Genomic DNA, 18,221 nt, shown 5'->3' with positions numbered 1-18,221 from the left:
CAGAAGGGGTGATCAATTAGCATGGAGGAGTGGGAAGAAGTCTCAAGGACATCTTCATTAGATCTGAACTGGTTGGTGATGGACAGGGAGGCCTGGTGTGCTGCAATTCATGGGGTCGCAAAGAGTCGGACATGACTGAGTGACTGAACTGAACTGAACTTTATTATATGTATTACTGAATGTGAATGGAATTTACAACAGAGTTAACCCCAAACTACTCTACCTCAGAATCTAAATGGTTGACATGAGATTGTATTTGCAGAAAAGATAGCAAATGACCATGTTGTTTAAAATGCTTTATAAAATTTTATTTAATATTATTTGATCATACAGATTTTGTGGTAAATGTGCATTTCTAAAAGTGCATAATCAAACATTTATTTTTCTCTTGATCTTGCATTTGTCATAGAAAGGTGCTATGGATGATTACATGAAGATTTACTACTTATGGATTCATATTAAAATATGCCACAAAGAAGAGATAAACAAGTTTATAAGATGCTATTTGCTGATTTTAAAAATAGAGGAATATAAAAATATTATTTGGCAGTAACAGAAAATACCATTTCTTTTTTAATTACTCTCGAAATTCAACATGAACACTAAAGTAAAGAGTTGGTAAAGTGGTATCACCCATATAATATATATTACCCATACTGTATTTCTCATTCTTGAATAATGAAGCACATGACCCCACTTCTGTATAATCTGTGCTGTGTTCAAACATTAATTGCTGGGATCATGAAGGTGACTATATTAGAAGCAGATAGAACTGATCTGTGCTTAGCAAAAGAGTGGCTTTAACCAGAGTTCCATCCTAACGTCTTACTTTGTTAGGAACATAGTTTAAATATTTAAACAGGAATGTCATGTTGATTCATTGGTAGCATTTGGACACCCATCTCAGGCCTGAGTGGTGAATAGCATAGCTTGATACAAATGGTTACTGAACACTCTCGCCTTCAGTATCCAGTTATTTCAGTGAAGAGAACTTAACTAAAGTTTCCCAAACCTTCATTGGCTTTCTTTTGCTACCACAGTAAATAATTATTTGACTTCATCTGAGCTTTATGGAGCTAATTACTTTTGCTTATAAACAGAGTTAAAATTAAATGTAATTTTTAATTATAAAATGTTTCCTTGGAAACATTTGTTGTAAGTTAAATTGTACTTTGTTCTAAAATACTTAATTTCCCTTACAATTAGAAATCAAAGACAGAACTCAGCATAGGGCAATTTGAAAAGTGTAGCATTAATTGCTACAAAAAAGTTAATTTTTTCATAATGGACAACTGATGGTGAACATCCAATTAACTGCTCCATAGTAATATTGAACAATTCTGCTCAGAAAAGAATTATTCTATTTTATGACCATTAATTGAATGATCACTGGAAGCAGACATTTTTAAAATTTAGAAATTTCTTTAGAAATAATCTTTTTTTTACATTTAGAAATTATATGTTTGAATTTAGAAAAAGCTGAGCATAATGATCACTATTGAAAAGATCAGCATAAGTAGGTGACCTCGAAGTTCACTGTAACTGTTTCACAAATCACCTTAACACACAGGATTCACAGCCAAGGGCAAGCCTCTCTTTGGTTCATAAGGTGTTGTCCTGGAAACCATTTTGATGCAGTCGATAATAGGGCAGACGGAGAGACACAGGGTACAGCCTGTACAAGTGTCAGTAACGGTGGGCAGGTGGGTTTCAGGATCAAACTGGATAGCCTGCAAACAGAAATAAAGAGTCTTGCTGTCACTGCCCACAAAGGGCAAGACGCCCCTATTTTAGCATCAACGTTTTTCTCCACTGCAGGAGAGCTGCACTTGGAGACAGCTACGCCCAGACTGTGGCGCAGCTATAGCAACAGTTGAGCTGCTAGAGAAGAGGGGGGAGAAAAAGACAGGAAAAAAAAATCCTTTTAAATTAGAAACACGATGTTTAAAATTCCTTAGAGGTATTTTTCTTTCTTTGTGTGAGGAAAATATTTCATAACATAGTAACTCTCTAGTTTCCTGCGTTGTGAGCAGAGTGTGGGTCCTGCCGGTCTGACCATGACCTGGTGGGTCGGCTACCTGAGGCGGGCAGGGCGCTTCCACACCTTGTCCTTTTCACACTCCTGGTTCTCGACAGTGGAGAATGTCACTGTCAGATGAGGCAATGAATGCACTTGTTTGGGTTTCATATTATGGCTATAGTGCTTACAGAAAGGCAATAGAAAAAAAAAATTTGCTTAAGAGCCAGCTTTCAGGTTTGAGGGTTTCCAAGCTGATTCTAGGCACTCTTCCACCACCAAGGGGAAAAGCACTGAAAGACGGGAGCCTGGACATCTGGCTTCTGGTCCTGGCCGGCACTCTTCTGCTTGGAGGACCAGGATAAAGCTTTCAGCTCTCAAACCTCTCAGGATTTTGAGAAACTCAATAATTTATTCCTGTCTCCCTCCTTCTCTCTCATCTTTCCTTCCTTTTAACATGATTTAATTTATAATATGGTGTAGCAATTGAACAACAGCAATCTGTAACATGCAATGAAAATACCTGGTGTGAAATTTACAATTGAGATTTTCATTTAAAGCCATGATAACTATTTGCCTGTTAAAGAGATATTTCAACAATGGAAACAACAGACAAGAATTTCCATCTAGGAAACACTTCAGGGCAGCTACATGGGGGCAGAGAGGGCTTGAGGACTTGTCGAGAAGTCTCTCTCGCAGAACAAGTCAATGTTTTTACTCAGACCGCGTGCTAATTTGGAGGGATGAGTGAGGGGGCTGAGAAAAATTACGAGGGTCAGTAAGCCCCCACCTTGCCCCAGATACTCCTGGAGGTCAGGTCTGCAAATCTTACATTTTCAAATAATTACTGAGTTCTGATTTTTTTTCCTGTGTCATATACAACATGTTATAAAATCCAATTAAAGTATTTGTTATGTTTATGCATTTCCATCCCTCAAATAAGGTTCCTTGCAACTTATTTTTTTTTCTCTTTTATGAACATAACAAATTAAAATGGTCTCATTAGAGTAAATTATGTCAGAGTGCTTACTATTTTTTAAAAATTCTGAGCTTTAAGGAAACAACCATATATCTGAACAAGTACTGTAGCTATGACAAACCATTAAGAAATGTGGTCTAACCAAATTGCTGCCATGTTTTGTAAAACAACATCTCAGATGACTGTTTAAATGAATAAAAGCTATTCTCTTCCTTATGTACTCTATTATAAATAGAAATCCAAGAAACAACTGATGAAAATAAAATAATACTTACATCTTAGAAATCTTACACTTTGAAATTTTGCAAACATGTAAAACTTCACATTTATTTGAAGATTTTGATTTTCTATTTTTTATCTTTGAGAGACAGAAGAGCCAAAGGAAGGCTTTTAAAAATCTTTTTGAATGCATAACTGCAATCTCCCCCCTCACTAATAAGATTATTTTTGTTGAAGTTTTGCCAAGGCTACAATTCCAAGGTGGGAGTCATAACCTCTAAGATTTAAGATGTTAGAACCCTGGTGCTGTGATTTTAGTGTTAGAACTTCCTGACATCTCTGTTTGGTTAATGAGAGGAAAGATGAAATGAAAATGAATATGATATGATTAGTATTTTCAAAATAACTGCTAGAGATGCTTTTCAGGTGTAGAAAAAGATGAGTAAATACAATGGGTAAAAATTGGGTATGGAACAGTGTTAAACTGAGGAGAAAGAGGTTTTTTAAAATTTAAACTTATGTCTGTCATACTTCCATTAGGTGGTCAGAAGAATACATAAAATCATATCACAAACAAATAGCATCTTTGTCCAAGCTAAATAAGGTAAATGAAATATAGTTTTTTTAAAAAATGGGCCATTTTATCTATCTTGAAAATTCATTAATCATCTTAAAGGGATCTTATTTTTACTTTATTATACTTCTTTAAAGTGTGAAATATTTAATGAAAACAATATTATTCTGTAGTTCTTAACCTGAAGACAGCTGATACCCACTTTTTTCTTTATTGTTCCACGGCAGACTCTCAGCTGAGTGCTCAGCGACTGGGAAGAAGCTCTGGCTCACTTTATGCGGTAGGAACACAACTTGCTCAGCTTTTCCAGCTACAGAAGGATTTCAGGTCCCAACCAGCACAGCTAGTTGGTGGCAAAACACTTTTTCTTTCTAACTGTAGTAAAAGCCCAATCAGGACTGAATGGAAGAGCACAGAAGGAAGCCAGTTCTTCAAGATCATGGAAATAAGTGCTAGTTCTTTTCCCTTTTTTCTCCTTTAAGGTATGATGCTTCCTTATGGCCATAATTGTGTGAATATTTGTTTGAATTTTTCCTTCCAATTTTATGAGTGATGAAACGACACTAAAACAATACTGTGCATTGAATGGTGGCATTGTTCATATGAACTATTAGCTTGCTTTTAAAAAAAATCACTAGAAAAATGGTATGGATGAACCTGTTGGCATGGCATGAATAGAGATGCAGATGTAGAAAACAGAGGTGTGGACATGAGGTGAGGGGAAAGAGGAGGTGGGATGAATTGGGAGACTGGGATTGACATATCTATACTACCCTGTGTCAAACAGAGAGTTAGTGGGAGCCTACTCTATAGCTCAGGGAGTTCAGCTCAGTGTTCTCTCATGATCTAGATGGGTGAGAAAGGGGAGGTGTGAGCAAGGTCCATGAGGGAGGGGATATATGTACATATAAACTGATTCACTTTGTTGTAGAACAAAAATTAACCTGACATTGCAAAGCAATTGTTACTCCAATGATAAAGGAAAATCACCACTGTGCTATGAATGTGAGAGGATGGAATGCTATGTCACTGCTGAGAAGTGACATTTGGCATGTCTGGTCTGAATCCCATACTTCACAACAAAAGATGCTTTCTGCTACAAAAGCCAGAAGAAACATGCCTCACAGCACCCTAATTACAGCATGATTCTTACCTGGTAGCCAGAGTCATTACAGGTCATGTAGCATTTGCCACAGTTGATACACATCTCTTCATCGATCACAGCCACAACCTGCTCTGTGTTGCTCAGTTCACCATATGTTCCAAGGTACTGAAGAGCTTTTCCAATCACATCCTAAAAGATAGGCGCCGGATTACTTACGGGGCTCATTTTAAAACATTACCGTGTTATGACTAATATCGGTCCAAATCTCCCTGTTTTTATAGAATGTTGCATTATCTAACTTAGAAGATTTTAGATATTGTAGCTCTCATGGATATACTTTTTATAATTGTAGCTTACATATTTCTGTCTCCTGAAAGATGGACCCTCTTTCTATATCTAGCTTAGAAACACAAGACTTAACTCATTGCATTCAACAGGTTATCCACAAATGATCTAAATCAATGTTTCTGTGGGCAGGAGAAATGACACATTTTCAATGGTTGTGGCTTCCTTTTCATCTGTTTTGGACTCTGAATGATCCAAGTAATAAGGAGCAACAAAGGGAAATGCATTGATACTAGAAAACATTAAGATTGCTAGGAATGAGAATAAAAATGTGAACACTATGCATTTATAGCACTGCGCTTGAAGTCTAGATTTTCATTTAAAAAAATGCTTTGATAGCATACCCACCTGTCATGTTTTGAAGAGTTATTTCATTATTTAAAAATTCTAATTTATGTTAATTAATTAGGTTAATCTAGTAGCTAAATAAGATGCTCTTTTACTATTAAAGAACTCGGATTTTCTTCATTCACCGTTAAAGATTCTTCATGCCGTTACACATCTTTGTTCTTCATATTAATTGGGAGTTTGCTTAATATGTGAAGCACAGAGGATGTTTCATCAACAATAAGAAACACTTTGTTTCATAAAACAAAACAAGAGAATGTAACAATGTTTGTCAAATTAGTATGCTGTCAAGATTTTCTGCTTCTGTTTTTAAATTTTAACAAGACAATCTTTTGTTTGAATTCAAGGCCCATGTTCAAGGAGGTTTCACTCTTATTAAAGCCATCTTCTGATATTCTCTTTGGTATTTTATTTCCTGCTCTTCTTTTTATGACCTTGGTTTACCCTTTTTAACTTTTATTTTTTTCCTGTTTCCACTCTAAATGACAATATGCTCATGACTTTGAGCTTTCAAACTGAAACAAAGTTTACATTATTATATACTGTTTATTGGTGTAGCTCTCAAGGAATAAGATCAGAAACTTACTGTCTTTTACTATTTTCTTTTCAGGGTGTTAAAGATATAACTTCAACAATCTCGCTGTCTGTTTATAGGGGGCTGCCTGGGGTCCAAATCAATATCTCTATCCAGAGTTTCTCTCACAAACTTAAGATCTTCATCAGTGGCATGATGAGCACCATTCCTAGAATTTGGTACAACAAATTCACCACTCACTGAACTTTTCATCAACATCACAAAATTGGATCTTTCTTCTGATTTCTTTAGTCATAGAAACACTACTAGGATTTCTTCAATCACTGAGGCTTGAAATTTCAGAGTTGTATTTTACTCCTACTTCTCCCTACTCCAATATCTCATTGGTTGCCAAGTCTTTTGAGTTCTGGATTTGCAAAATCTTTTGAATATTCTTTCCATGACCACTATAGTCTTTCAGTTCAGTTCAGTTCAGTTCAGTTGCTCAGTCATGTCCAACTCTTTGCGACTCCATGAATCGCATCACGCCAGGCCTCCCTGTCCAACACCAACTCCCGGAGTTCACTCAAACTCACGTCCATCGAGTCGGTGATGCCATCCAGCCATCTCATCCTCTGTCGTCCCCTTCTCCTCCTGCCCCCAATCCCTCCCAGCATCAGAGTCTTTTCCAATGAGTCAACTCTTTGCATGAGGTGGCCAAAGTACCGGAGTTTCAGCTTTAGCATCATTCCTTCCAAAGAAATCCCAGGGCTGATGTCCTTCAGAATGGACTGGTTGGATCTCCATGCAGTCCGAGGGACTCTCAAGAGTCTTCTCCAACACCACAGTTCAAAAGCATCAATTCTTTGTCTTTAACCACTATTAATTAATTTCCCATTACTTCTAAGGTAGTTGCAAGAGCCTACACAGTAAGCCTCATTATTATATTCTTCCTTCCCCATCCTATCTTATGCAGTGTTGTCATCTTTTTTTTTTATTTTTTTCCAGTGTTGTCATCTTAATCTGTGCTGTATAGCACAAACTGAATTTCCCACTACCTTACTATAAAAAAAAAAAATCTACTGAATTAAATACAGTTTCACATTTAAGTCTAGCATTTAAGACTTTCACTGGCATGCCTTTTTTGGTCTGATTTCTCACTTTCAAACTTTTACCATGTGCTTTAGCTATACTAGACACATGCCCTGTACTGAACTTATCAATCAGCTCTTCTGGTACCTAATTTTATCTTGGGTTTTCTGTCCAGAATACTCTTCCTTCCCATTTTGATTTTGAAAAATCTTGTCCATCCTTCAAAGACAGCTGACACACCACTACTCCAAGAAGATTTCCTGAATCTTTCCTTCTTTTCTAACCAAGAAAGATGTGATCTCTCTTTTCTTCTTTCTCTTCTTTGTCTCCCACCCCTTTCCTTCCTACACACCCACAATGGCTCATAGTATTTTATCTATTATGTGGAACTAATGATTACAGATTACTTTGAGTTCTTACTATGTATTGGGCCAGTGCCATAATTTTTAAGCATTTTCTCACTTAAATTTCACATATATTATAGAGGATGAAGTGCCTAATATCTAAGGTATAAGAGTAAGTAAATGAAAAAGCAGGCATTCAGACTAGGGCTGCCTAATTTCAAAATCTATGTCTGTAAGCACTCTGTTATGCTGACTCATCTGTTACTTATCTGTTTAGCAAATTCTGCTTCATCTTATACATATTTTTATATTTGCTTCCTATATGCAGTCTTTTACTAGGCTTTATTCATCTTTATGTCACATGTGGTATATCTTGCTCCTGAGATCACTGAAATCTAATGGATACTTGAATATTTGTTAAAATAAGTGCATCTTTCACTTCTTTATATATTAAATATATGGCAAAATATTAGGCTAAAATATTAGTTTTATTACAACTAAAATATTAGTTGTATGGGCCTAATAGCTATTTGTTAATTTACTAAATATTTTTTTTAAATATGAGATTCACAAAAAGATTTTAGTAATTTTTAAAAATCATTTTTTATTGGAGGATAATTGCTTCACAATATTGTGTTCAGTTCAGTCGCTCAATCGTGTCTGACTCTTTTTTACCCCATGGACTGCAGCAAGCCAGGCTTCCCTGTTCATCACCAACTCCCAGAGCTTACTCAAACTTATGTCCATTGCGTCAGTGATGCCATCCAACCATCTCATCCTCTGTCGTCCCCTTCTCCTCCCACCTTCAACCCTTCCCAGCATCAGGGTCTTTTCCAATGAGTTAGTTCTTCTCATCAGGTGGCCAAAGTATTGGAGTTTCAGCTTCAGCATCAGTCCTTCCAATGAATATTCAGGACTGATTTCCTTTAGGATGGACTGGTTGGATCTCCTTGCAGTTCAAGGGACTCTCAAGAGTCTTCTCCAACACCACAGTTCAAAAGCATTCATTCTTCTGCACTCAGCTTTCTTTATAGTCCAACTCTCACATCCATACATGACTACTGGAAAAACCATAGCTTTGGCTAGACAGACCTTTGCTTTTTAATACGCTGTCTAGGTTTGTCATATCTTTTCTTCCAAGGAGCAAGCATTTTTTAAATTTCATGGCTGCTGTCACCATCTGCAGTGATTTTGGAGCTCCCCAAAATAAAGTCTCTCATTGTTTCCATTGTTTCCCTGTCTATTTGCCATGAAGTGATGGGAACAGATGCCATGATCATAGTTTTCTGAATGTTGAGTTTTAAGCCAACTTTTTCACTCTCCTCTTTCACTTTCATCAAGAGGCACACAGATTTCTCAGGAGGCAGGTAAGGTGGTCTGGTAGTCCCGTCTCTTGAAGAATTTTCCACAGTTTGTTGCGATCCACACAGTCAAAGGCTTTGACGTAGTCAATAAACATCTGAAGTAGATGTTTTTCTGGAACTCTCGCTTTTTTGATGATCCAATGGATGTTGGCTATTTGATTGACAGTATTATGTTGGTTTGTGCCAAACATCAACATGAATCAGCCACAGCTATACATATGTCCCCTCCCTCCTGAAGTCCCCCCCCCCCATTTCCTACCCTATTCCACCCCTCTAGGTTGTCCCAGAACACTGGGCTGAGTTCACTGTGTCACACAGCAAGTTCCCACTTGCTATCTATTTTCCATATGATAATGTATATGTTTCCATGCTATCCTTTCAATTTCTCCCACCGTCTCCTTCCCCCACTGTGTCTACAAGTCTGTTCTCTGTTTCTGTGTTTCTACTGCTACCCTGCAAATAGGTTCATCAATATCATCTTGATTCCATACACATGCATTAATATACAACATTTGTATTTTGCTTTCTTACTTCTTCACTCTGTATAATGGGTCTATGTTCATCCACCTATTAGAACCAACTCAAATGTGTTATTTTTTTTATAGCTGAGTAATATTCTATTGTATTGATGTACCACAATTTCTGTAGCCATTCATCTGTCAATGGACATCTAGGTTGCTTCCATATCCTAGCTATTGTAAAAAGTGCTGCAACAAACATTGGGGTACACATGTCTCTTTCAATTATGGTTTTCTCAGGGTAGTTGCCCAGTATTGGGATTGTTGGGCCACATGGTAGTTTTATTCCTAGCTTCTTAAGGAATCTTGACTACTTCTTTAAATACAAAATCATCATAGTCAAAGAATCTGGATATGTTTAATATTTTCTGATACTATTTTAAGTCAGTAAATGGATGAGGTTCTTCTATGGCTGTAAAAGACAATATGTGATAGAAAATAAGTTTTTCAATCTAATAAACAACCCAGTCAAAATGGTTGTTTCATTGGGGTAGAGCATTACTTGACTGAAATAATCAGTAAATATTCAAAACATGATTAAACAGGAAACTCCCTAGACAGGAATCCAGCTTATAAGGTTTATTCCAAAGAAACAATGCATATTTCTAAGAAATGTTATTATAGGAAGCAAATTCACATTCTGCATATATCAAATACCATTTTGCACTTTATTGGAGAATTGTTCTCGTCATTTATTACAACACCATTTTTTTAATGTGAAACTAGATAAAACAAAGTCTTTGGAGCCTCTAAAGTTTATTAACACATGGTGTTAAATTGAGTCATTTGCAGTGATGTGATGAACCTCGAGTATATCACACAGAGTGAAGCAAGTCAGAAAGAGAAAGAAAAAGAATGTATATTAATGCATACATATGAACCCTAGGAAAACAGTAACTGATGAAACTATTTGCAGGGCAGAAGCAGAGATGCAGACATAGAGAACGGACATGTGGGCACAGTGGGGGAGGAGAGGGTGGGATGAACTGAGAGGGCAGCTTTGGCATACATACATTTGTGCTCGTGCACATCCACTCAGTCATGTCCAACTCTTTGTGACCCCCTCAACCATAGTCTGCCAAGATCTTTTGCCCATGGAATTTTCCAGACATTAATACTGGAGCAGATGGCTGTGTCTACTCCAGGGCATCTTGTCAAGCTAGGGACTGAACCCACATCTCCTGTGTCTCCTGCATTTGGCAAGTGGATTCTTTACCACTGAACATCTGGGAAGCCTATATATACACTACCATGTGTAAAATAGATAGCTAGTGGGAAGATGCTATGTAGCAGAGTGAGCTAAGCTCAGTGCTCTGTGGTGACCTAAGGGGTAGGATCAGGGGGTGGAGAGGAGGCTCAAGAGGGAGGGCATATATATATATACTTATAGCTGAGTCACAGTGTTGTACAGCAGAAACCAACACAACATGGTCAAGCAAGTATTCCCCAATTAAAAAGAAATCACCTCTCTTTAATCATAGTTCTTAAGAAAATTATATATATCTTTTAATCTGAAAAATGATACAAGAATGACAACTATTTTAAATTATTTTGGAAAGAGTATCAAAGAAAATGAATTATTATTCTATGCAGTGGAAAATGTGGACGTTTGTTTAAAATCAAAGCTTCGAGGAGGAGCCAAGATGGCGGAGGAGTAGGACAGGGAGAACACTTTCTCCCCCACAAATTCATCAAAAGAGCATTTAAACGTCGAGTAAATTCCACAAAACAACTTCTGAATGCCGGCAGAGGACATCAGGCACCCAGAAAAGCAGCCCAACTCTTCAAAAGGAGGTAGGAAAAAATACAAAAGACAAAAAAAGAGACAAAAGAGGGAGGGACGGAGTTCCGTCCCGGGAAGGGAGTCTCAAAAAGAGAGAAGTTTCCAAACACCAGGAAACCTTCTCACTGCCGAATCTGTGCCGAGCTTTGGAAGCACAGAGGGCAACATAACAGGGAGAAAAAAATAAATAAACAATTAAACATCGCAGATTGCGAGCCCTACGGTAACTCCCCCAGCGGAGAAGCAGCGCAGATGCCTGCACACGCCATTAGCAAGCGGGGGCTGGGCAGGGAGGCGCGGCGCGGGCTGCATCGCTTAGAGTAAGAATCTGGCCTGAATACCCTGAGTGCTATCTGAGCGAAATAATTGGGGCTAGCAAACCAGACTGTGGGATATCTACCACGCAAAAAGCCAGCCCTAACCTAAGACACCGCCAGGCCCGCGCACGGAACAAAGGACTGAACAGAGATAGCCAGCTGCAGACCTTCCCCCTCTGGTGACAGGCAGCCAGAGCCGGAAGGGGGCAATTGCAGCCCCAGAGAGACACTATCTATAAAACTGTAAGCAGGCTTCTTTACTGACTAAAACTTCTTGGGGGTCTGCACGGTCAACATCTGCCTGAGAAGGTGCGCCGGTTTTACACCCAGATAACCGAGTGGCGGGGAGGTGATAAGTTGCAGCATTGGCGCCCGCCAAACACCTCATCATCTGAGCTGCTCGGACCTGGGAAGAGCACAAAACACAGGCCCAACCGAGTCTGCGCCTCTGAGGACTACCCGAGTGCCTGAACCTGAGCGGCTTGGACCTGGGAGCTCAGCCCAGGGCCGGCCTCTGATTGTTCCCGGTGGAACAACCTAGAGCCCGAGCAGTGTGGGCAGGGAGGCTACATGCGCCGTTAGTGGGGGCAGACCCAGTGTGGCTGAGGCACTGCGAGCGCACGCCAGTGTTATTTGTTTGCAGCATCCCTCCCTCCCTCCCCACAGCGCGACTGAACAAGTGAGCCTAAAAAAAAAAAAAAAAAAAAAGCGTCCTCCACCGTCCCCTTTGTGTCAGGGCAGAAACCAGACACTGAAGAGACCAGCAAACAGAAGAAGCTATAACAGAGGGAAATGCCTTGGAAGCTACAGGCCATAGATTAAAACCCTGTGGTTACTACAGACTACATAGGAAGGGGCCTACAGATCTTGAGAAATATAAGTCGGACCAAGGAACTAGCCAAAAATGAACTGAACCCACAATACTCACAACAAAACCAGAGAAAGACCTAGATATATTTTTACTATTTTTACGATCAATCTTTCTTTTTTTTAATTTTTTTTTTAAATTTTAAGTCCTCTATTGTCCTTTAATTTTCACTTTTATAACCTATTACTTTGCAAAAAAAAAAAAGACCCTTTTTTTTTTCTTCAGCAAACTTCATATATATATTTTATAATTTTTTGACTGTGTTTTGTTTTTTTTTTCTTTTTCTTCTTTTCTTTAACATTGTATTTTTGAAATTCCAAACTCTACTATAGATTTTTAATTTTAGCCTTTTGGTATATGTTATCAATTTTGTACCTATAGTTTTTTTTTTAATTTCTGTGACTTTTTTTTTCTCTGTTTCTTTCTCTTCTTCTTTTATATAACATTGTATATCTGCAATTCCAAACTCTACTCAAGATTTTTAATTTATGCTTTTTGGTATTTGATATCAATTTTGTACCTGTATTTTCTTTATAATTTTTGCGACATTGTTTTTGTTGGTTTGTTTGTTTTCTCTCTTTATTTTTCTTCTTTTTTTTTTAACATTGTATTTTTGAAATTCCAAACTGTACTCTAGATTTTTAATTTTTGCTTTTTGGTATTAGTTATCAATTTTGTACCTGTAGTTTCTTTATAATTTTTGCGACCTTGTTTGTTTTTCTTTGTTCGTTTTTTTCTCTCTTTCTTTTCCTTCTTTTCATTAACATCGTTATTTTTGAAATTCCAGACTCTACTCTAGATTTTTAATTTTTGCTTTTATATATTTGTTACCAATTTTGTACCTTTAAGAACCCAATCTTCAGGACCCATTTTTCACTAGGGAGCGAGATTACTGGCTTGACTGCTCTCTCTCCCTTTGGACTCTCCGTTTTCCCCACCAGGTCGCCTGTATCTCCTACCTAACCCCTCTCTACTCTACCTAACTCTATGAATTTCTGTGTGTTCCAGACGGTGGAGAACACTTAGGGAACTGATTACTGGCTGGATCTGTCTCCCTCCTTTTCATTTCCCCCTTTTATCCTTCTGGCCACCTCTGTCTCCTGCCTCCTTCTTCTCTTCTCTGTATAACTCCGTGAACATCTCTGAGCGGTCCAGTTGTGGAGTGCACATAAGGAAGTGACTACTGGCTAGCCCACTCTCTCCTCTATTGATTCCACCTCATCTCATTTGGGTCACCTCTAACTCCCTCCTCCCTCTTCTCTTCTCCATGTAACGCTGTGAACCTCTCAGAGTGACCCTCACAGTAGAGAAACTTCTCATCTTTAACGTAGATGTTTTATCAATGGTGCTGTATAGAAGGAGAAGTTTTGAAACTACTGTAAAAGTAAGACCGATAACTGGAAGCAGGAGGCTTAAGTCCAAACCCTGACTCCAGGGAGCTCCTGACTCCAAGGAACATTACTTGACAGGAGCTCATCAAATGCCTCCATACCTGCACTGAAACAAAGCACCACACAAGGGCCAACAAGTTTCAGGGCAAGACATACCAAGCAAATTCTCCAGCAACAAAGGAACACAGCCCTGAGCTTCAAGATACAGGCTGCCCAAAGTCACCCCAAAACCATAGACATCTCATAACTCATTACTGGACATGTCATTACACTCCAGAGAGAAGAAATACAGCTCCATCCACCAGAACATCGACACAAGCTTCCCTAACCAGGAAACCTTGACAAGCCACCTGTACAAACCCACACAGAGCGAGGAAACGCCACAAAAAAGAGAACTCCCACAAAATGCCACAATACAGAAAGGACACCCCAAACTCAGCAATTTAAACAAGATGAAGAGACAGAGGAATACCCAGCAGATAAAGGAACAGGATAAATGCCCACCAAACCAAACCAAAGAGGAAGAGATAGGGAATCTACCTGATAAAGAATTCCGAATAATGATAGTGAAATTGATCCAAAATCTTGAAATTAAAATGGAATCACAGATAAATAGCCTGGAGGCAAGGATTGAGAAGATGCAAGAAAGGTTTAACAAGGACTTAGAAGAAATAAAAAAGAGTCAATATATAATGAATAATGCAATAAGTGAAATTAAAAACACTCTGGAGGCAACAAATAGTAGAATAACAGAGGCAGAAGATAGGATTAGTGAATTAGAAGATAGAATGGTAGAAATAAATGAATCAGAGAGGATAAAAGAAAAACAAATTAAAAGAAATGAGGACAATCTCAGAGACCTCCAGGACAATATTAAACGCTACAGCATTCGAATGATAGGGGTCCCAGAAGAAGAAGACAAAAAGAAAGACCATGAGAAAATACTTGAGGAGATAATAGTTGAAAACTTCCCTAAAATGGGGAAGGAAATAATCACCCAAGTCCAAGAAACCCAGAGAGTCCCAAACAGGATAAACCCATGGCAAAACACCCCAAGACACATATTAATCAAATTAACAAAGATCAAACACAAAGAACAAATATTAAAAGCAGCAAGGGAAAAACAACAAATAACACACAAGGAAATACCCATAAGGATAACAGCTGACCTTTCAATAGAAACTCTTCAAGCCAGGAGGGAATGGCAAGACATACTTAAAATGATGAAAGAAAATAACCTACAGCCCAGATTATTGTACCCAGCAAGGATCTCATTCAAGTATGAAGGAGAAATCAAAAGCTTTTCAGACAAGCAAAAGCTGAGAGAATTCTGCACCACCAAACCAGCTCTCCAACAAATACTAAAGGATATTCTCTAGACAGGAAACACAAAAACGGTGTATAAATTTGAACCCAAAACAATAAAGTAAATGGCAATGGGATCATACTTATCAGTAATTACCTTAAATGTAAATGGGTTGAATGCCCCAACCAAAAGACAAAGACTGGCTGAATGGATACAAAAACAAGACCCCTACATATGTTGTCTACAAGAGACCCACCTCAAAACAGGGGACACATACAGACTGAAAGTGAAGGGCTGGAAAAAGATTTTCCATGCAAATAGGGACCAAAAGAAAGCAGGAGTAGCAATACTCATATCAGATAAAATAGACTTTAAAACAAAGGCTGTGAAAAGAGACAAAGAAGGTCACTCCATAATGATCAAAGGATCAATCCAAGAAGAAGATATAACAATTATAAATATATATGCACCCAACACGGGAGCACCGCAATATGTAAGACAAATGCTAACAAGTATGAAAGGAGAAATTAACAATAACACAATAATAGTGGGAGACTTTAATACCCCACTCACACCTATGGATAGATCAACCAAACGGAAAATTAACAAGGAAACACAAACTTTAAACGATACAATAGACCAGTTAGACCTAATTGATATCTATAGGACATTTCATCCCAAAACAATGAATTTCACCTTTTTCTCAAGTGCACATGGAACCTTCTCCAGGATAGATCACATCCTGGGCCATAAAGCTAGCCTTGGTAAATTCAAAAAAATAGAAATCATTCCAAGCATCTTTTCTGACCACAATGCAGTAAGATTAGATCTCAATTACAGGAGAAAAACTATTAAAAATTCCAACATATGGAGGCTGAACAACACGCTGCTGAATAACCAACAAATCACAGAAGAAATCAAAAAAGAAATCAAAATTTGCATAGAAACAAATGAAAATGAAAACACAACAACCCAAAACCTGTGGGACATGGTAAAAGCAGTCCTAAGGGGAAAGTTCATGCAATACAGGCACATCTCAAGAAACAAGAAAAAAGTCAAATAAATAACCTAACTCTACACCTAAAGCAACTAGAAAAGGAAGAAATGAAGAACTCCAGGGTTAGTAGAAGGAAAGAAATCTTAAAACTTAGAGCAGAAATAAATGCAAAAGAAACAAAAGAGATCATAGCAAAAATCAACAAAACCAAAAGCTGGTTTTTTGAAAGGATAAATAAAATTGACAAACCATTAGCCAGACTCATCAAGAAACAAAGGGAGAAAAATCAAATCAATAAAATTAGAAATGAAAATGGAGAGATCACAACAGACAACACAGAAATACAAAGGATCATAAGAGAGTACTATCAACAATTATATGCCAATAAAATGGACAACGAGGAAGAAATGGACAAATTCTTAGAAAAGTACAACTTTCCAAAACTCGATCAGGAAGAAATAGAAAATCTTAACAGACCCATCACATGCACGGAAATTGAAACTGTAATAAAAAATCTTCCAGCAAACAAAAGCCCAGGTCCAGACGGCTTCACAGCTGAATTCTACCAAAAATTTAGAGAAGAGCTAACACCTATCCTGCTCAAACTCTTCCAGAAAATTGCAGAGGATGGTAAACTTCCAAACTCATTCTATGAGGCCACCATCACCCTAATATCAAAACCTGACAAAGATCCCACAAAAAAAGAAAACTACAGGCCAATATCACTGATGAACATAGATGCAAAAATCCTTAACAAAATTCTAGCAATCAGAATCCAACAACACATTAAAAGGATCATACACCATGACCAAGTGGGCTTTATCCCAGGGATGCAAGGATTCTTCAGTATCTGCAAATCAATCAATGTAATACACCACATTAACAAATTGAAAAATAAAAACCATATGATTATCTCAATAGATGCAGAGAAAGCCTTTGACAAAATTCAACATCCATTTATGATCAAAACTCTCCAGAAAGCAGGAATAGAAGGAACATACCTCAACATAATAAAAGCTATATATGACAACCCCACAGCAAACATTATCCTCAATGGTGAAAAATTGAAAGCATTTCCTCTAAAGTCAGGAACAAGACAAGGGTGCCCACTTTCACCATTACTATTCAACATAGTTTTGGAAGTTTTGGCCACAGCAATCAGAGCAGAAAAAGAAATAAAAGGAATCCAAATTGGAAAAGAAGAAGTAAAGCTCTCACTGTTTGCAGATGACATGATCCTCTACATAGAAAACCCTAAAGACTCCACCAGAAAATTACTAGAACTAATCAATGACTATAGTAAAGTTACAGGATATAAAATCAACACACAGAAATCCCTTGCATTCCTATACACTAATAATGAGAAAACAGAGAGAGAAATTAAGGAAACAATTCCATTCACCATTGCAACATAAAGAATAAAATACTTAGGAATATATCTACCTAAAGAAACTAAAGACCTATATATAGAAAACTATAAAACACTGGTGAAAGAAATCAAAGAGGACACTAATAGATGGAGAAATATACCATGTTCATGGATTGGAAGAATCAATATAGTGAAAATGAGTATACTACCCAAAGCAATTTATAGATTCAATGCAATCCCTATCAAGCTCCCAACAGTATTCTTCACAGAGCTAGAACAAATAATTTCACAATTTGTATGGAAATACAAAAAACCTCGAATAGCCAAAGCGATCTTGAGAAAGAAGAATGGAACTGGAGGAATCAACCTACCTGACTTCAGGCTCTACTACAAAGCCACAGTCATCAAGACAGTATGGTACTGGCACAAAGACAGAAATATAGATCAATGGAACAAACTAGAAAGCCCAGAGATAAATCCACGCACATATGGACACCTTATCTTTGACAAAGGAGGCAAGAATATACAATGGATTAAAGACAATCTCTTTAACAAGTGGTGCTGGGAAATCTGGTCAACCACTTGTAAAAGAATGAAACTAGAACACTTTCTAACACCATACACAAAAATAAACTCAAAATGGATTAAAAATCTAAACGTAAGACCAGAAACTATAAAACTCCTAGAGGAGAACATAGGCAAAACACTCTCCGACATACATCACAGCAGGATCCTCTATGACCCACCTCCCAGAATATTGGAAATAAAAGC

At 37.7% G+C, this 18,221-nt stretch overlaps 1 protein-coding gene across 1 annotated transcript in view; it reads right to left on the bottom strand.

The window, feature by feature from the left end:
• Positions 1-286: 286 nt before the first annotated feature.
• Positions 287-18,221, bottom strand: part of DPYD (dihydropyrimidine dehydrogenase) — a 945,375-nt gene continuing 927,440 nt past the window's right edge. The window contains exons 22-23 of the mRNA XM_025289449.3: positions 4,943-5,083; positions 287-1,730 (exon numbers count right to left, since the gene is read on the bottom strand). Of these exons, the coding sequence (XP_025145234.1) occupies positions 1,560-1,730; positions 4,943-5,083 (312 nt within the window). The 3' untranslated portion in view covers positions 287-1,559. The remainder of the gene's footprint in view (positions 1,731-4,942; positions 5,084-18,221) is intronic.

Source organism: Bubalus bubalis, chromosome 6 (genome assembly GCF_019923935.1).
Source record: "Bubalus bubalis isolate 160015118507 breed Murrah chromosome 6, NDDB_SH_1, whole genome shotgun sequence".
In the NCBI taxonomy this organism is placed as follows: domain Eukaryota; kingdom Metazoa; phylum Chordata; class Mammalia; order Artiodactyla; family Bovidae; genus Bubalus; species Bubalus bubalis.
This window is presented reverse-complemented; position numbering and strand designations above follow the sequence as displayed.